The sequence below is a fragment of the Nyctereutes procyonoides genome, unplaced genomic scaffold (genome assembly GCF_905146905.1).
Source record: "Nyctereutes procyonoides isolate TBG_1078 unplaced genomic scaffold, NYPRO_anot_genome, whole genome shotgun sequence".
NCBI classification, from domain to species: Eukaryota; Metazoa; Chordata; class Mammalia; order Carnivora; family Canidae; genus Nyctereutes; species Nyctereutes procyonoides.
In genome coordinates, this window is record NW_026575159.1 from 5,070,937 (window position 1) to 5,089,480 (window position 18,544).

Here is an 18,544-nt window from a genome sequence, read left to right on the forward strand (position 1 = left end):
TATTCTAAAGAGGAATACAATTTAAATCATTAGTTAGGTAAACCACAAAATCACTTTTTCTGGTTCCAAGTTGACTTTTGGCTATACAAATTTCTATCTAGTTATAATTATTTATTGTCACATTATCCTATCCACTTATGTTAATAATTTAAGATAAAAAATACCACTGGTGGTATCTTTTGCTGGACATTGATTTATCACATAAATAAGTCCTCTTAAAGGGAGAAATGTTAAAGATGCTCATTCATTCAAGAGTTGAGTAAAAATCTATATATGCAAATTACAATGCTTGGCTTTTTTTAAAAGTTTAGGGATTATTTAACAAGAAAATAGGCTTTTTGCTTAAATATCAACTTTCCTAAAGTCAATTAGCCAAATGATCAATTTGCTGAAAGACCAATTAGCCAACTTTGGATTAAATGAATTAATGAATGCAATTTAACAGTATTAACAGTTTGAACAAGTTGGTGAAGTATATAGAACAATTATACATACATTTTTAATATTGACTATCACAATTAAGTTGTGAATTGTATATGGATATTTGTATATTTTATATGTATACTTGTTTCATACATATATATACTTATTCATACTTGCATATAGAGTTAACTTGTTACATATGCATATTATAAGTAACATATATAGGTTCCCTATATGGTTAACTGGTTATAAGATTATTAGCTATAAAGAAAGCTATAAGAAGATTAGCTATAAAGAAAGTAAAGATATCTGAAAGGGACTACTATAATCTGGAAGGGACCATATGGTTAGTATGAAATAAGTAAAAAGATGAAATAGGACACAGTGGGAGTAACTACAATATATGCTAAATATTGTATGCCATTTTCTGGTTAACATACTCTGAGGATTTGGTAAAAGAATCTTAAAAATATTAAAGGTTTGGCAAAACAGAAATCAACATAAAGAGGTTCCTAATCACTTATTAATATATCCAAAATGCAGAATAAATAAATCTCACTTATTTTTCATACTGTTTTAATTATAAATTCAAAAGCATCTGAAAAATCAGAATTTTGAATTAAATTGCACTTAAATTACTTTTTAATGAAATCATCCAAAACTTAACTTAGGTCAATTTAATTTGAAAAGCATCGGAAAGAAATAAAAATTAACCAAGCAAATACAATTTTTATTCCCCTATTACATTTTATTTTGGTTTTTGATACTGAAATACATACTTCTACACGTCACAGTTAATAACTTGAAGTGAATATTTTTGTTAATGTTAAGAGATTCTTGGTAAAGTTGCTAATTATAGCTATACAACATTACAGTCTTTAAGTAAATTTGGCAAATAATTAACCAGCAAGTTGGCATTCAACAAGCTTTCTGCTAATTGACTTACTTCCAGATAGCGGATGGGAGGATGAGTAGAAGCTGCGGGAACATCAATTTTCAGGAAGAAGATGTAAGAGAAAAATATGAGATACAAGTGATTGGAGAAGTAGGAGGAAACCCAAGACTCTTCAGAGGAATGGAATTTCAAGAAAGATGTTAACAGTGTCATATGCTACAAAGAGTTCCAAGAGTAAGAAGGTCAGTGGTACCTTGCAGGCACTATTTTCAGTAGGATGGTGACATGGGCAGTCAATTTGTAGAAAATTATGAGATGAATGTAATTAACCAAAGCTGACAATAACAACAAAATTAATCCTCAATGAGCTAAACAAACATAAACTCTTAAAGCACAAGGATCTAATTTTATTATTTTACTTATTTTAGAATTCTATTTATTTTTTTTTAAAGATTTTTATTTATTCATAAGAGACACAGAGAGAGGCAGAGACATAGGCAGAGGGAGAAGCATCTCTCTGCGGGGAGCCTGATGTGGGACTGGATCCCAGGACCCCGGGATCATGACCTGAGCCAAAGGCAGACGCTCAACCACTGAGACACCCAGATGCCCCCTCTCTTCTATTTCTTCGGTCTTCCCACCCAACTAGAGTAGTCCAATTTGGCAAATACAGGATGCTGAGTTAAATATGAATTTCAAAGACCATGAATAATTTTTAGTATAAAGATGTCCTAAGCATTGCAAGACCTCACCAGAAGTGTGCTAAATTGGGAGCAATGGAGGGGGTAAGAGCACTGGCTCCGGAGTCACTGCTTGAATCCTCACTGGGCACTTAGTTATACGTCCATGGGCAAGTTAGTCAACCTTCCGTGCCTCAGGCGACAGCTTGGAACACCCGGGGTAGGGGGAGGATAAGAATAGTAATCATAACTAATAGTAATAGTAATAGTCCTTTGGGGATTATTGTGAGTTGAAGTCCCTAAAGCACTGGGCATGGTGTTTGGGACAGGCAGAGAAATCAATACATACGATTGTCAATGAAAGGAACAACACTAATTTACACGAATGTGAAGGGGGGAAATGTGTGGGGTTTGTGTATTGGATGGACGGTTAGGTCCACCCGGGGATAGTTAATAGCCAAAGCCTACAGGCTAAGGAAAGTATGCAGGCCTAGAATTTAATAAAGGGAGGGGGCGGGGATCATGGAAAACTTGCCCATTGGTCCCTCTGGCCAAAAGGAGTGGAGTCATCACACTTGTGGGGACGGCCTTGGGCGTCAGCACTCACTGGTTCGCGGGCGCCGGGAGCGCGTCTGCGGGCAGAGCCAGGGTGCGGCGGGGCGGGGCCGCGTTCGCCTGCGCGTGGGAAGGGCCGTGCGCGCCGCGGGTCCTGGTCCCCGAGCCCAGCCCGGCACCCGCGGCGCCTGCGAGCCAGCGGCGCGCGCGGACTGCGGGGCTGACGCGGCGATGGGACACCTGTGGCTCTTGGGAACCTGGGGCCTGTGGGGGCTGCTCCTGTGCGCCGCGGACCCCCGCGCAGGTAATTGCTACGGGGCAGGCGCGACCCCGCTCCCGGGGCCGCGGGAGGGTTGGGACTGCGGGGCACCAGCCCGGAGCCGAGGCTGCGATCCTGGGGACCTGGGACCTGGAAGGGGGGGACCTCACAGACAGACAGACAGACAGACACGCACACACACAGAAGGAGGAGTAGAGGGATTGCTCTTACGTCAGAAGAGTTACTGCTTGAATTATAGAACCTCACCGCCCCCACTCGCGGGGGACTCAGTTGAAAAAGACACACTTAACGGGGGGTGCAGGCAGGGGATGCAATCTGAGTCCTCTCCCACTTTTCTTGGGTCCCTTTCCCCCACCGAAGGGAGGGCAGTGTCCCCCAGTAGGACAGGAATGGGTCTCTGTGGCTGCTTGTCAGTCACTTCCAGGGGCAGCGGCCCTCTGCCTTCAAAGTAATACCCAGGAGAGGGTTGGAAGAGACTGATAAGATAAGAAATTGGAGTTGTCCCGTGGAGATAAGGGAGGATGAACCTGAGATAGGTGAGGAGCAGCACGGTCTCGGAGATAGGATCCAGAGCCCTCGCTGGAGTTTCCTGCTCCTGGCTGGGGGCTGCTCGAAGTTATAAATGTGCTGAAGCAGCATCAGCCTTGGAGCTCTTGGCAAAGTCAGACCCGAGGTACAGAAGACATTTGAAGTCCATGCTAAGCTTCTTGCAGGCCCGGATGAACTATAGGATTATGATGTCTTTAACCTTTTCTCATACATCTATTTCAAACAGTAATTTCTATAGCTTTTCTTTTTGTGTCCACTTTAGTTTTTCCACGTGCTTTGGGAATTGTAACTGGATCTAATAATTACCAGATTTGTGTAGTTTAAGCAGAAAACAAACCATTTTAGCCACCGTGTATCTTTGAGTTGTTTTAAAGCGTACTGATAGTTCTCTTGAGAAGCAGCTCACTCACCTCTGTGTTTGCACAGGCACCTCCCTCTTTCTAGAACTCTTTATCTCTCCAGTAGGTGGTCCTGTCTAACTATTAGTAATTGCTGTTAAGATGCAGCAGGGACCCCACCCCTTCGTTTAAGAAGCCAGTGTGACCCTACTGAATAACGAAGAAGGGAGTGAACTGCTCCTTCTTAGTTACCCATGGCCCATCTACTCTCTTGTCACTCTATACAAAAGTCAAGACAGTTAACACATTTTTATATCCTCAGGACCTCTATACCATTCATTGAATGAATGAGTGACCAGTAGAGTAAGAACTTACTATCATCAGGAGGCTAAAAAGATCCCAGAAATGATCTTTCCTGAAGTCTTACTTGGTCACAGAAAACAATTTCTTCTTTAAATACACCATTAGGTTGTGTACCTGGACTATTCTCTGCATCTTCATTTATTATTTGCTTTTCTTAATTGCTTTTATAATGAATGGCCTATGTCTCCCCAGTGTTGTTTTTCCAGCATCGTCTGCTACTGTGTGGGCTGCTAACTGCAATGGAACTACAGTTTAGTTGAGCACTACATGAAATTAAGGGTTTAATAAATGTTTTATAAATAGGTAAGAGTGATGAAAATCATCATGTATTATTCCTGCTCTTTGTGGCACAAAAGGGAGTGCTTTGCATAAAACCAATGAGTATTAATTAAGTTAATGACTTATTTCCCTGTCAAGTCATTGGTTACTAGTAGAGCCGCAGATAAAATATAGGTGTTTTTACTTCCAGGCCTATAATTTTCATGATGTTTTTCTTACAACATTATAATATGTGGTATCAAATTTGATGCTTGAATTGAAATACTTGACACTTTTACCATTACTGTGTTTTAATATCTTTCAGATGGCTCTAAAATAATTCCCAAAGTCACAGAAATAATACCTAAATATGGCAGCATAAATGGAGCGACAAGGCTGACTATCAAAGGAGAAGGTATGATGGCCCGCTCTTTTTTCTTTTGGCCAAAGTTGAGGTATTTTAAAGACCATTTCACTTTTAGACCTTTCTGGTCTTAAAAAAAAAAATCCACAAAAAATGTTTCTGCATTTGGCCAGGGTAGTAAAACTCTACCCCTTTGACAGCTAACAAAATCCTTAAGAGTCTCTACCAACTTGATCATCTGAATTGATACTACAATTACTTGCTTAATTTAATTCCCAAAATCTGGATTATAATGACTGAACTGAAAGAAACATCTTTAACTCAACTTTGCAATTATTTGCTTTGCTCTTCATGGGTCTAATAACATTTATCTTTATATCAAATATAACATGGAGGGGCTTGGGAGGTAGAATGTTTAATAAGAGGGAGTGCTAGAGATATAGAATGTTAATGAAGACAGAAAGGCAATTGAAAGCAAAACTTTGGATCCATTCTCCTGCCACCCAGTCCTTATCAAATGCTTCATCAAAGCATGGGTTATGTATGACTCTATCTCCTTGACTAGTCTTGAAAGGAAACATCGTAGGCAAGCAGTGAATTTATTTAATGAGTAACTCTGCCTAAGATTAAATAGAAATATTTGGTTCTTTTAGTCCTGTGGTCTCTACCATCTAAATTATAGTACTATTCAGCTTACGAATTTTTGAAGGTTGGGAAAGAAAACATTTTTAAAAAATACCAAAAACTATTATCTGGTCTTGAAAATTAAAAGAGAAATGAGAAGTTTTTCAAAGTTAGAATTGACAGAGCAAGATATTTAATTATTCTGTCAGATATGTTGAAATGTCTTTCAATACTTCTAAGTAACATTTCTACAGAATTCAGTCTCAGTGATATATTTAAAATGGCTTATGCATGTAAATTGTGAAGAATATATTTTGGATTAAAGTTTGATCGTTTTTTGTTGCTTAGAGTTAAATACCCAAAGGCAATGCATTTGTTAAAGACCATTTTAAAAGTGTCTTTATCCATTTTTCCCTTAAATTGCTGTTAAGATACTGTGTCCTTGGAAGCTATTAGGTTTTTGACAGAGATTTAAAAGCCAGGAGAGAAATGCTTAGATTAAAACAAAACAAGACAAAACAAAACAAAATAACTACTCAGCTATTTCTTTCTTCATGGAGACCTGAACTTTTTCTGATCCAGGAGCCATGGCTTGAGTTTTAGTACATAGACCCAGATGGCCCTTAGTTATAAATACAGAACAAAACAAAATATTCTATTCTTAATACATTTTGGAAGACCGTCTTTATGAATTTAGCTATATAACCTTTGCTTCTTTCATGGACTTTCTGAGTCACAGTATATCGTGTGCCACTAGTGTCATGGTGAATTTCTAGTTTTCCCCTCCATCTCAATTTCTGAATGCTCTTGACAGAGAATCATAGAATAGTTAAATCCTATTGGAATTGCAGATACCTGCATCTCCACCCTGATTTATTTTCCCTCTTCCTGCCTTGGCCACATACTGTAGTCAACTAAAAATGGGTTAACATGTGTCTTTCTCAGAGGCTGAGTCTGTGTACTGTTTTATATAGGTTTTCAGGGCCCATGATATGCATAGAATGTAAATTTATGCAACACACCAGACCTCCAAAACTACAGGAATGTAGTACTTTGAACAAAATTTATTTGGAGGAACTACATTCACATAATCCATCAGTGTTGCCTCTGACCCATCTTTATGTTTAGAGTTGCATGCACAGCTAATTTATTAATCACAGAAGAACATTTTCTAAATGGAATTGTAACTGCCAGATGATTACTTAAATGTTGGTCCCATGTAACTATAAAAATGTTTTATTTTTGTAAAGTCACGATGAAAAAATTAAATGTTATAGAAATGTTTGACTTAGAAAGTGAGTTCTCTGAAATTCTACCTTCTAGAAAGATCTACTATTAATATTTTGGTATTTTGGTAATAAATGGCCAATTAACTTTTGGCCATTTCCACACATCATATTTGCCTAAGCAAAAATTTGCGACTATATTACTTTGTTCTAAAGGCTGTCCTTCAGGAGCCAAAGATAGATCATTTTACCATTATGATGCCCAAGTAAAAGTGTTCTGAGCATTGGCATGATCATGGAAATAATTGTGTCTCTAAGAGGACTGATTTAATGAGGGGTGTTAGCATTTTGATGATTAGTTCTGGAGTGCTTCTAACTTTTTACCTGTATTTCTCAGTTGTCTTTCTTAATCGGTCTCTTTACTTAAAAAAAAAAAAAAAAAAAAAAAAGTAAAATGGAAGGAATAGTATTTTACTTTTTACCTTTTTCCCCTAGATAATTCTCTATTCCATATATTTTTATCTAACTGAAGTGTTGAATTAGATAGTTTTTGTAATATTATGGAAAACACGGGGACTTCGGTCCTGTCTGTCTGGTTTTCAGTCCATCTTTGCCCCTTCCCACTATGTGACTGGGGCAGGTAACCCCCCTAAGCCTCAGCTTTCTCATCTGTAAAGTAGGATATTGCTTCATACCTGGTGGGGCTGTTGTGAATATTGAAAAGGATGATGTATCTAAGGTACCCATAGATACTATTTGTTCCACAAATTAGAGCTATTTTATTTCTGTTATTTTGTTTTATTTTTGTATATATTTTTTTTGCATTTATGTCACAGGTTTGTTTTCATTCTTGAGAAATTATCCTTCATCACACTGTACCTTTCCTTCTCATTGTTTTGCATGTTTCAACTTTTGAGTAGGTTTATACTCTCTCAGCCCTGTGTATTTTTAACTGGAGAATTCCAAACAGCCTACATTGTACATGGCAACTGCTGGCTTTAACGACACTGACATTTTCCATGATAGCAGCACAGGCTGATATCAGGAGAACCAGGTTTGCGTGCCTGGCAAGTCTTGTCTCCAGTTTTTCTGCAAAAGAAAAAAACACACCAACATGCCAGGAATTTCCATCTGAAGCCTCAGCCTTTTCTGTTTCCAGGGTACACTCAACCCTTCCTGTAATCTTTGTGCTTTGGAGTACTTCCAGTGGTATCCTCTTTATACCCAATTTTTAAATTCAGTATTATACTTGTATATTGAAATTCTTTTTTAGAGGTGATTCCTCTTTGGAATCTTTGGAATTAGCTAAAAAATCAGAAATATTTCTATGGTTGTGTTTTTTAAGCAATATTTGTAATGAGGAAAAATGTTACTGACTTGGCTCATGTTTTCCCATGGATTTTACTCCTATGAGGTGTATGTGTGTGTGTGTGTGTATATATATATATATATATATATATATATATGTATGACAAATTATGACAACATAAATATGATATAAAAATATATACGACAATAAATACACATGTGACATTAAATATATATATATGATATTAAAACAACTCAGCAAAAAACATAACATCTTTTGTTGATTTTATTTTTTACGATTGTATTTGTCTCAGGAATGCTGAAGAACAAATCTGTGTTACCATACCAATTTTGTGACATGTGCCTAATAGGAAAATAAATACATGTATCACATCCTGAGCCACGCTACAAGTAAAACTTTCCATCCTTTAGTTAGTTGCCAGCAGCCCTTCTGTGTATTTCAAGCTCAACGTGAACTCCAAAGATAAGCAGAAGTTGGCAAAAGAAAAGAGCAGGTTTGCAAGTAACTTGCTTTTCTGTGCTTTCCTGTATCTTTTCAAAATTTCATTTTAGCAGTAATTGCAGTCATAGAATCAAAACTTAAGATTCAATGCAAATATCTTTCACAAGTCAAATTGATACTTATCTTTGTAGCTTATAATTGGATGAGTTCTGTTGGTTACAATTTAAGCTTAGAGGAAGAAAGTGGTGTGTACTCAAATCCCTACCCTTTGTTGAGTGTCTGCTTATTTTTTCTGCATATAAAAGATAGGAAAAGAGCTAAGAACATAGGGTCTGAAGGAAGTTACATATGGTAATGGGTAATAGCTTTAGAGTGTATGTTTTTAAATATTGTTTTACTCCGAATATCGCAGGTGCCAGGTTGACATCTACAACCTGGATTTGGATCCTGGCCACCCATTTATTAGTTTTCTGTTATTTAAAAGGGATTACGTTAACACTGAACTTAAATTTCAGGATTTTTGTGACCAATAATAAGACCCAATAAGATTCAATCCTCATTTCATCTTCCTAACAATCCAATAAATAGGCGATTATGGTCATCTTTCTTTCTTTCTTTCTTTCTTTCTTTCTTTCTTTCTTTCTTTCTTTCTTTCTTTTTATTTATTCATGAGAGACACACAGAGAGAGACAGAGACATAGACAGAGGGAGAAGCAGGCTCCCTTTGAGGAGCCTGATACAGGACTCGATCCCTGGACCCCAGGGATCACAATCTGAGCCAAAAGTGGGTCCGCAACCTCTGAGCCACCCAGGTGCACCTATGGTCATTTTTCTGATAAGAAGATTAAGAATGAGAGAGTTTATATCTAGAGTTTGAACACCCGAAGGTTCACAGCAAGGATATGTTGGAGCTAGGATTCCAATCCAGGTTGTTAGGGTTCCTTTAAATAGCACTATCTCAAACAAGCAACTTTCCCAGAGCTGGAGTTTAGGGGCTTTGGCATTTGGTGAACATCTGGCCCAGTGAAGTCCTTAAACTAGGCAATTCACGTTTTAATGGGCCTTTTTAGAAACACTGAAAATGTTTAATAATTTAAAAAGCAATAACATCAGAGATATCTAGCAACCCCAGTTCAGCCACATCAGCTGTTAAGGGTTATTTAATGTGAGCATGTGTGGTAGTAGTGTTTTCTGAAGCATACTGCAAAACTACATGATAATTTAAAGTAAATACCTAAAATTTATTTATTTCTTCTAACAAAGGCAGTATATATACACATAGGATTTGGAGTTAAATCCAAATCTTTGGGTTTAACTTTTTTCCTGGTTTACTGATTTTAAGTTTATTATTGTACTGTGCTTATGCTCTGCAGGTGATTAAATTCTGAAATGCAAATAGCTTATAAATTTACTTTAAGGACATGGAGGCAAAGGAAAAATCTTCATAATTTCAAAAATATTATTAGTTATCAATTTTGCAATAGTAGTGTTTTAATGTTAAGTAATACTTAGAGAAAAGTAACATTTGAAAACGCACATACTTTCAGAACTCAGAATTCAGAAGTTTTAGATTTTGAAGTGATCGAGGCAAAAATTATTTATTTATTAATTTAACTTTATTCCAGAAAATATTATAACATTGACAAACTTACAGGTTTACTCTGCATATTAGAATATTATTAAGTATATTTTAAACATTTTATTAGGAGAATATTTAATTATAGGATTTAATCAATAGAACAGTATCCAATTAATCTTTTTTTAAAAAGGATTTTATTTATTTATTCATGAGAGACACAGAGAGAGTGGCAGAGACATGGGCAGAGAGGGAAGCAGGCTCCCTGGGGGAACTTGATGCAGGACTCGATCCCAGGACCCCAGGATTATGACCTGAGCTAAAGTTAGATACTCAACCACTGAACTAGTCAAGCATCCCAGTATCCAATTAATCTTAACCATAGGTTTTATTTTGGGGGTTTATTTCAAAATTGAATGTTGTTCCAGCAATATAATATACTTTTATGTGGCATAAAATTACTTAATGGATATTTAACTACTTCTAAATCTAGTTTTGAATTTTCATGTATTTACAGTAAGATTAAAATAACTTTCATCAATTAAAAAATAATTTTCTGCTCTGTTTCACATCATCTATTTCTCTGGTTCTGTTGAATCACACCCATTAGCATGTAAACATACTGTTTTTTCACCATACTGAAAAAAAGCAAGAGCAAAATCAGCAAGCTACCTCTTGCTCCACACTCCCTTCTAACTACCATCCATGTCTGTTTCCCTTTATGGTAAAAATCCCCAAAAGGTATCAGTATTTATTCTCTTCACTGATTGTACTCTAATCTTCTCTTGACCCCATGCCACTCATTTATCCATCACTAACTGAAACAGCATCTTCGCTGCTGTCTCTAGTCTTTATTCTCAGAACAGCAGCTAGTGAATGTTGGAAAGTGTGAGTCACATCATGCCATCCCTCTGTTGTGAAGCCTCCCATACTTCTTCACTCATAAAAATAATCTAAATGCCTCAATTTCTGGTCTGATATCCTACCACTCTCCTCACACATACTTCTCCAACCATGCTTGCTAATTCTTGAATCCAGAGACATGCTCCCACCACAGGGCCCTGAACAACATAATCCCTCTATCTAAAATGCATTTGCCATGGATTTCTTCTGGCTTACTCCTTCCAGAAAGCTTCCTTGACCATTTATGTCACATCACATGCTGCCTATTTCCCAGGAACAGGGCTAGGAAATCATAAACAAGAAGGTCTCGTAAAGAGGCATGTGAAGGTGCTCATGGTATGAGCACAAAGCATGCAGATCTATGTCTCAAGTTAATTCCTACAAGAAAGGATACCTCATAGAGGAAACAGAAAAACCATATTGATTGAATGACTCATTCAGGAGCTTCTCTCTTTGGCTTCCTCAATGCTTGTGCAATGGACCCATGAACAGAAGGGCCATGGGAGGAAGATGGTGCTTGAGCTAACACCATGGACTCCCCTTTCACCAAGGCTAAGCTATCCACTGCAGTTGCTGAATACCTGACCTGCCAGTAGCAGAGACCCACGCTGAGATGTCAATAGGGGCCATCCCTCAGGAAGTCCACCAGCTACTAAGGGACAAATTGACTACATTACTCCCCTTCTCTCATGTAAAGAACAGAGGTACGTTATTGCTGGAACAGACACTTGCTCCAGGTACAGATTTTGCCTTCCCTATCCACAGTGCCTCTGCCAGCCCCATCTTCTGAGTACTTCCAGGGTCTGAGTTGCTTCCACGAAATTCCATAAAATAGTGCCTCAGAACAGGAACACATTTACAATGAAAAAGTTGTGACTGTGGGCATATTGCCACAAAACCTGTCACTCTGAAACCTGTGGCCCAGTAGAATAGTGGAATGGTTTATAAAAGGCAAGCCTAGGATCCCAGCTTGGGAACAACCTCCAGTGGGGTAGGATGCTGGCCTCCATCATATGCTGTATGCATTGATCCAATGGCGGTACATGCTACTGTTTCCTGATAGAACGCATGGAGCCGGAAAGGAATGGTTACTCTCTGTCATTATCACTCCCAGTGATCTGGAAACTGAGCTGTGCTTTCTGTCCTTGCAGCTTTAGCTTCTGCTGGATTTGGGGTCTGAGTTTCCAGATAGAGAATACTTTTGCCAGGGATCCCTATATGGCTTCCACTGAACTGAAACTACCACTACTACTTGATCAGTTTGAATTCATCAAACATAATTAGTAGACTACTAGAGATAATAAGTTCTGAGGATCCTGAAGAGGTAAGGAAGGATATGTGTGGAATTCAGGGTACTCATGAGGGTATGTCTTTGCTTCCATGTCCCGTGAGAACTGTGAACAAGCAATTGTGGCAACTACAACCTAACAAAGGTAAAGCAAGTAAGGGCTCAGACCCTCAGGAGGAAGGCTCGTGTCACTCCATTAGCTGAAGGGCTGGTTAAGGTTAAGGAAATCTACAATGGGTGGTAAAGGGGGGGTATGGTGAATATCCGTTATAGCTTCAGGACCAGTTGTATTAATTTGGCCTGTATCTTGTCCAGCTAACCCTCTTGTATTAAATCTTCTGTCTCATCTGGCCTGCTTTTTTTCATAATAGTTATCCTCAGCAGATAGAGTGTCTGATAGGGGCAGGGGAAGAGTCTATTTTCTCCAGCCCTCCACACCCTGCCACTGGAATATAAGCTATTATTCTGCGCCTGGCAAATAATAGGTTCTCAAGCATTACTTTTTGTGAATAAATGAATTGAAGGCAATTTTTTAGTCTTCCAAAGAGGATTACAATCATAGGGATAAATATAAAATAGGTTAACTGCTTACTTCAGGACTATTCCTTATTATTTATTTATGATTCAATACTGAGTAACAATTGTTAGATCTTTGAAAACAGAGTTCCATTAATAATAATTTAGTGTTTTTACTTTTCCAGGTTTTGCTCAAGCAAACCAGTTTAACTATGGAGTTGATAATGCTGAGTTGGGAAATAGTGTGCAATTAGTTTCTTCTTTCCGATCAATTTCTTGTGATGTAGAAAAAGATTCAAGTCATTCAACTCAAATTACATGCTATACCAGGTATGTTTTGTAGTATGCTTAATAAGAGCATTTTATCATGTATATATTAGTATTAGATACTTTTTTATGTACTCTATTATAATAATATTTTCCAATGATCAGCTATTTTTTATTTCATAATGTTTAGACCATTTTATAACTTTGTTTTATTCAGTGTAATGCTCTTTCCACATATTGGCACAAAAAAATAAACTCTATATCCTCTCCCCTGTTATTAGAGCTATTATCTTATCATTATTGATCTTTTTTAGAAGATAAATGACTACTATTAAATTGTAATGATGCTCCTCAAAATATCAAAATTATGCTTTCTTGTATAGTTTGATTAATTTTGTTCAAAATCTTGACACAGTGATTAAGATTAAAAACATTTTGTATAGTGACATTTCAAGTTCTTTACCATCAGCCAAAATGATGTTTGTTATTAGCAACTTATCAGAAAAATTAATAATTTTACATAGCAAATTTTATTTTATTTTATTATATAGCAAATTTTAATAATAAAGCAGGTACACATATTTCAGAGGATTTCATTTACATTAAGATTGTTGGCTCTTTTTTAGTAGCAAAAGCTTTAGAAATTTGATCAGAACTTAAAAAAAAAACAAAACGTAACATAACTGTATGAAGGTGATATATTACTGTTTTAAGTGATTATTCCTACGTTTGTTATTACATTTTTTTTCCTTTTCAGTAAGCATCAGTGTACTTAGAATAAGGCTTTGCCTGAGGTCTATGATGTTAGAATTTGTAGTACAGAGTTCGGGATGGAGATCCTTCATGATATAGAACAGAATTCTAACAATTTAGAATTCAAATAATAGGGAATGGAATTTAGCTGTACATCAATTAGAATTTTAGGCATTTATTTTCAAAAATGACTTGTAGTCTCTAGGGCAGTATTTTTCATTACTGATATACAGTAAATAAAAGGGTCATTGCATTCATTCTTTATATGTTCTTTATTTGCTTTGCAGAGCAATGCCAGAAGATTCCTATACTGTGAGAGTCAGTGTGGATGGGGTTCCTATTACAGAAAGTAATACCTGCAGAGGTCGCATCAACAGCTGGGAATGCACTTTCAATGTATATGGGATCTCCTCTTTAACTTATAGATGATAGATCTTGTGCTTGCTTTCTTGCTGAAATGGGCTTATATTTTGTAATTTTACAGATTGTTATCTATTTCCACATTGAAAAATACTGTCATGTAGTGAAGAATAACTTCACTCAGTTTAATGATCTTCTGTGGTCGTGGAATGTCTTTTATCATTTGTTACTCTCTTTAATTTTATTAATGAATTAAACTTTGTTTTCTTGCTCACACTATTTTTTCTTTCTCCATTTCTACTCTTAGTTTGATTTTCTTTTCCTTATCTTCATTGCACTCACCTTCATTTTAAATAGAATCATAACTATTTATCCTTTCTTTATAATTTCTAGTGCATTGAGATAAAATATGACTGCACATACCATAGGAATCATTCAAAATTTAGTTACCCTATACATAGATATTTACAATAATACATTTCTTCTAAGGACCATCCCATATATTTTTTAAAACTATGTCTGTCTATCAAAAGTATGAATTTTCATCCCTCATGTGGGCTCCTTGGAATTCTTTCTCCCATTCCCTTTTGGTGTTACAATTCTTAAGAATTATACCTGCATTGCTCTAGAGTATTATTATTATTAGGTTCATTACTAAAGCTTAAAGCTTGCTTTGATGGATTTTATCCAGATTTTGCTTCTGTTTTTGAAATATGCTTTGTTATTTTTTTCTTCATAGGTTTAAATAAAAGAAGGCTTTCTGTAATTTTATTTCCCCCAAATTTCTAAAAGTTGTTACCAGAAAGCCTTATTACTAGGATTTGACTTACACTGTGAACAAAGGAAGATTGAATGTTAAAATTCCAAGCTAAAAAATATTGAAATGAAAGAGAGTTTTTAGTGGTTAAGGAAAAGATCTTGAACAAGCAGAATAATATTCTAAACCTTATTTTTTATATGTAAAAAGAGATATTTTTACAGTCATATTATGGATGTTATTTAAATGTAAATAATGTAAGAAGCAGAGATATTAGCTTATTGGTGGTATTATTTTACAGGCAAAAAGTTTCAGAACCCCAATGATAAAGAGCATCACACCTTTATCTGGAACTCCAGGTCTGTTATATGACAGCTGAATATCTTTCTTGATTTGTGGTCATTAATTTTATTTTTATTATATAAAATTGTTTTATCTGATAATTTATAAATAACATATTTCTGATTATTCAGTAACTCCCAATATTATTTCAAAAATGATTTTCAGTGGTTACATCTAAATCTGCTATAACGTATTTTACTATCTCCCTATCTGACATTTAGCTAGCTTCCACTTCATTATAGTTATAATTATACTAACTTGTATTCCCAAGAGGAATGTGAGAATACCTTTTTCTATAATCTTGACAATGTTAGGAACTAATTTTTTTCAAGTATCACATTTCTAATTTTTCTAATTCTTGATTTATGCAAATTTGTTTATTTAATATATATTTATTGACCATTTGTATTTCTTCTTTTGTGAATTACTTGTTTATTTCCTTGGTTTAATTTAATGCTAGTCAATTTTTTCCATGTTAAAAGAATCTTTTATATTTTAAGGATATTAATGATTTAAATTTTATTAACAGTTTTTCCTGTCATTCAGACATTTTTTAATTTTTAAAATTAAATCTGTAGATTTTAACTATTGTTGTTTCTTTCTTCATTTTTATGCTGTAGAAGGCCATGCCACTCCAATTATATAAGTATTATATACTATATACTTATTTTTCAAGAGTTTTTATGGTTTTATTTTTATATTTAATTTTTATTTCTCCTAAGATTTATTTATTTATTTATTTTTTGGTATGAAGTAGAGTAGGGATCTTAGTTAATTTTTGAAAATATCATTCATGACCCAAGCAATAGTTATTGACTAATTCATTGTTTTCCCTGAAAAATTTATTTTATCTCTAAGTACGTACAGATATCGCTTAAATACTATACATATTCATTCATGTTTTATTGTATTTGCTAGACCTTTCAGAACAATATTAAACAAATAGTGATGAACTTGGAATTTAAGTCTCTGGATTCTGATTTTATTGGGAATACCTCTAATGTTTTGGTATTAAGTGTATGGGTTTATGGGTAAGTAATCTTTAACGGAACTTTTTGTTTGTTTGTTTGTTTGTTTGTTTGTTTTAGGCACACTAATAACTATCCAAGGGAGAATCTTCACTGATGTCTATGGAAGTAATACTGCATTAAGCTCAAATGGGAAAAATGTTAGGATTTTGAGGTAAATTTCTGATGTGGAAATATATTGTTCTCATTCATAGGTGGGATATGGTATTCCAAAAATAGTGGATTTAATGGTATTCAAAAATCACTACAATATGATGGGATTAATCAGTGTATTTTCAGCCGTATTACAGGAAGAAAAGTAGACTGTTGGATGATCATTGACATAGAAGCAGTGGCGAATATGCCTTTCATTTTTGGTCTGACATAATTCATTTTCTGTGATGGGTTTTAATTAATAGAAAGCACATGGAGGTAAGTCCAATAGTAATTGAGTTAGTTATAGAACTTTATTATTGGATAACATTGTTATCTAATCTAACTGCCTAATTTTGCATATATATGTAAGTGTGGAGCCTCGGAGGTCCATTGCTTAGTCAAGATCCGAAAACTGGAGTCTCTGGACATACAGTTTGGCCCTTTTTCTTCTACACAGTGGTGTATGGGAGAATGCTAAAGCTAAAAATGGTCAATAACTTATATTTTTTTTAAAGATTTATTTATTTATTTATTTATGAAAGAGAGAGAGAGAGGCAGAGACTCAGGCAGAGGGAGAAGCAGGCTCCATGCCTGGAACCTGATGCGACACTTGATCCCGGGACTCCAGGATCACGCCCTGGGCCAAAGGCAGGCGCCAAACCGCTGAGCCACCCAGGGATCCCCCTGGTCAATAAGTTATTAACAGCCTAGGGATTGAATACTGATTCCTCCATTTACCAGCTATGGACCTGATGGTAACACTGGCTAGTTACCTAATATCAAAAAATAATTGTCCACATTTTGGACTAGCTTTGTCACTAATCTTTCTGTAGCACAGATGTAGTTATCTTAGTTAGTCTTGCCTTGAAAGACTTAAAGCCCTGTTCATGCTTATTAAATACAGGTATAAAATGGATAAATAGATAAATTAGATAACAATTCATACAGCAGATAATTTTTAATACTTAAAAAGGTAATATATATGTATACATACATGTGTGTATGTAATTTGGTAAAACAAGTAATTTGAAAGATTTCACTAAATAAAATAAAGGTAATTTAGGTGGCATTCTATGAGATAAAACTCAATTAAATCACATTTGTATGCATCTATAATATTCTGGAAATGTTCATATTGATTCCTTATAAATAATACTAAATAGAGAAACAAATGTTTGACATTTTAGATAGACAGGTTAGCATAAATATTTTGTTTGCTTCCATATAGTTGAATGTTATGAATGGTTTATATTCCAATTCTTAGATGGGGTTTTATAAGTCATCCTTTGCTATAATAATGCCAGAAAATAGAAAGCTTAATCTTTCAGAAGATTCCTCTTCCTGTCCCCATCGTAACTGAAATTTACTTGTGTTCAATACAAAGGAATGGATAGAAATTATTTCATGTAGTCACAGAATTGCAATCAGAAGAGACCTCAGAGATCAGACTACTCAGGCCATGTACTCCAAAACCCTGAGATACTGTATATAAATGCACAGAAACTTTCATATACCTATTAATGCGAGAGGTGAATGCCTTAGATCTGTGTTTATCCCATTTCTACTATCTTAATAGTGACTCTGGGGTCCCCAAAGCATTTCAATGTGCTTGAATCCCCTTAGCAGGGAGCAATGGGCCATATACTGGGCAGGAAGTCAGGACGCCAGAATATCTAAGCTGCTTCTGCTTCTCACAAGTCTTGTCAAATCAGCCTAATCTCCAAACTCAGATCAAGTACAAATTATAGTGGACATGCAAATAACCAAAGGGTGTGGTGCCCACTAAGGAGATTTTGGTCTAAAAGATAAGATGAGAAAAACTAAAAAATATATATATTTAAGGCCACATAGGGTAGTTTTGCTGATGATAGGCAAACCCAGACCAATATGGGAATTCTTGGGTGTGGGTAAGAGCAACTGCTGGAGCCCAGTTATCTAGGTTTGAGTTCCTGCTCTATTCCTTACTGGCTGTGGGTTTAAGCATGCTATTTAACCTTTCTGCTTCAGTCTTTTCACCTATAAAATGGAAGAGTAACAGTTACTAACCCATAAGATGGTTATGAGGGTTACACATAGTAAGTGCCTTTAAGTGTTAGTTGCTAAATTTATTATTTAGGTGCCGTAAAGAGGGAGGTTAGAAGAATACGAATCCATAAATCTCTGCAGTGGGTACAATAATTCAGTGTGCTTCCACTACAAACCTAATGTAATGATAAATGAAAGGATTTGTGTGTAAAAGGATAGTAAAAAGTTTGAAGTTCTCTGCAAATGGAAGTCCTTACTTTATAAGACT

At 35.7% G+C, this 18,544-nt stretch overlaps 1 protein-coding gene across 1 annotated transcript in view; it reads left to right on the top strand.

Annotated features, from left to right (window-relative positions):
* Positions 1–2,719: 2,719 nt before the first annotated feature.
* Positions 2,720–18,544, top strand: part of PKHD1L1 (PKHD1 like 1) — a 146,034-nt gene continuing 130,209 nt past the window's right edge. The window contains exons 1-6 of the mRNA XM_055314410.1: positions 2,720–2,857; positions 4,667–4,756; positions 12,795–12,939; positions 13,917–14,025; positions 15,048–15,105; positions 16,177–16,270. Coding sequence (XP_055170385.1) covers positions 2,785–2,857; positions 4,667–4,756; positions 12,795–12,939; positions 13,917–14,025; positions 15,048–15,105; positions 16,177–16,270 — 569 coding nt within the window. The 5' untranslated portion in view covers positions 2,720–2,784. The remainder of the gene's footprint in view (positions 2,858–4,666; positions 4,757–12,794; positions 12,940–13,916; positions 14,026–15,047; positions 15,106–16,176; positions 16,271–18,544) is intronic.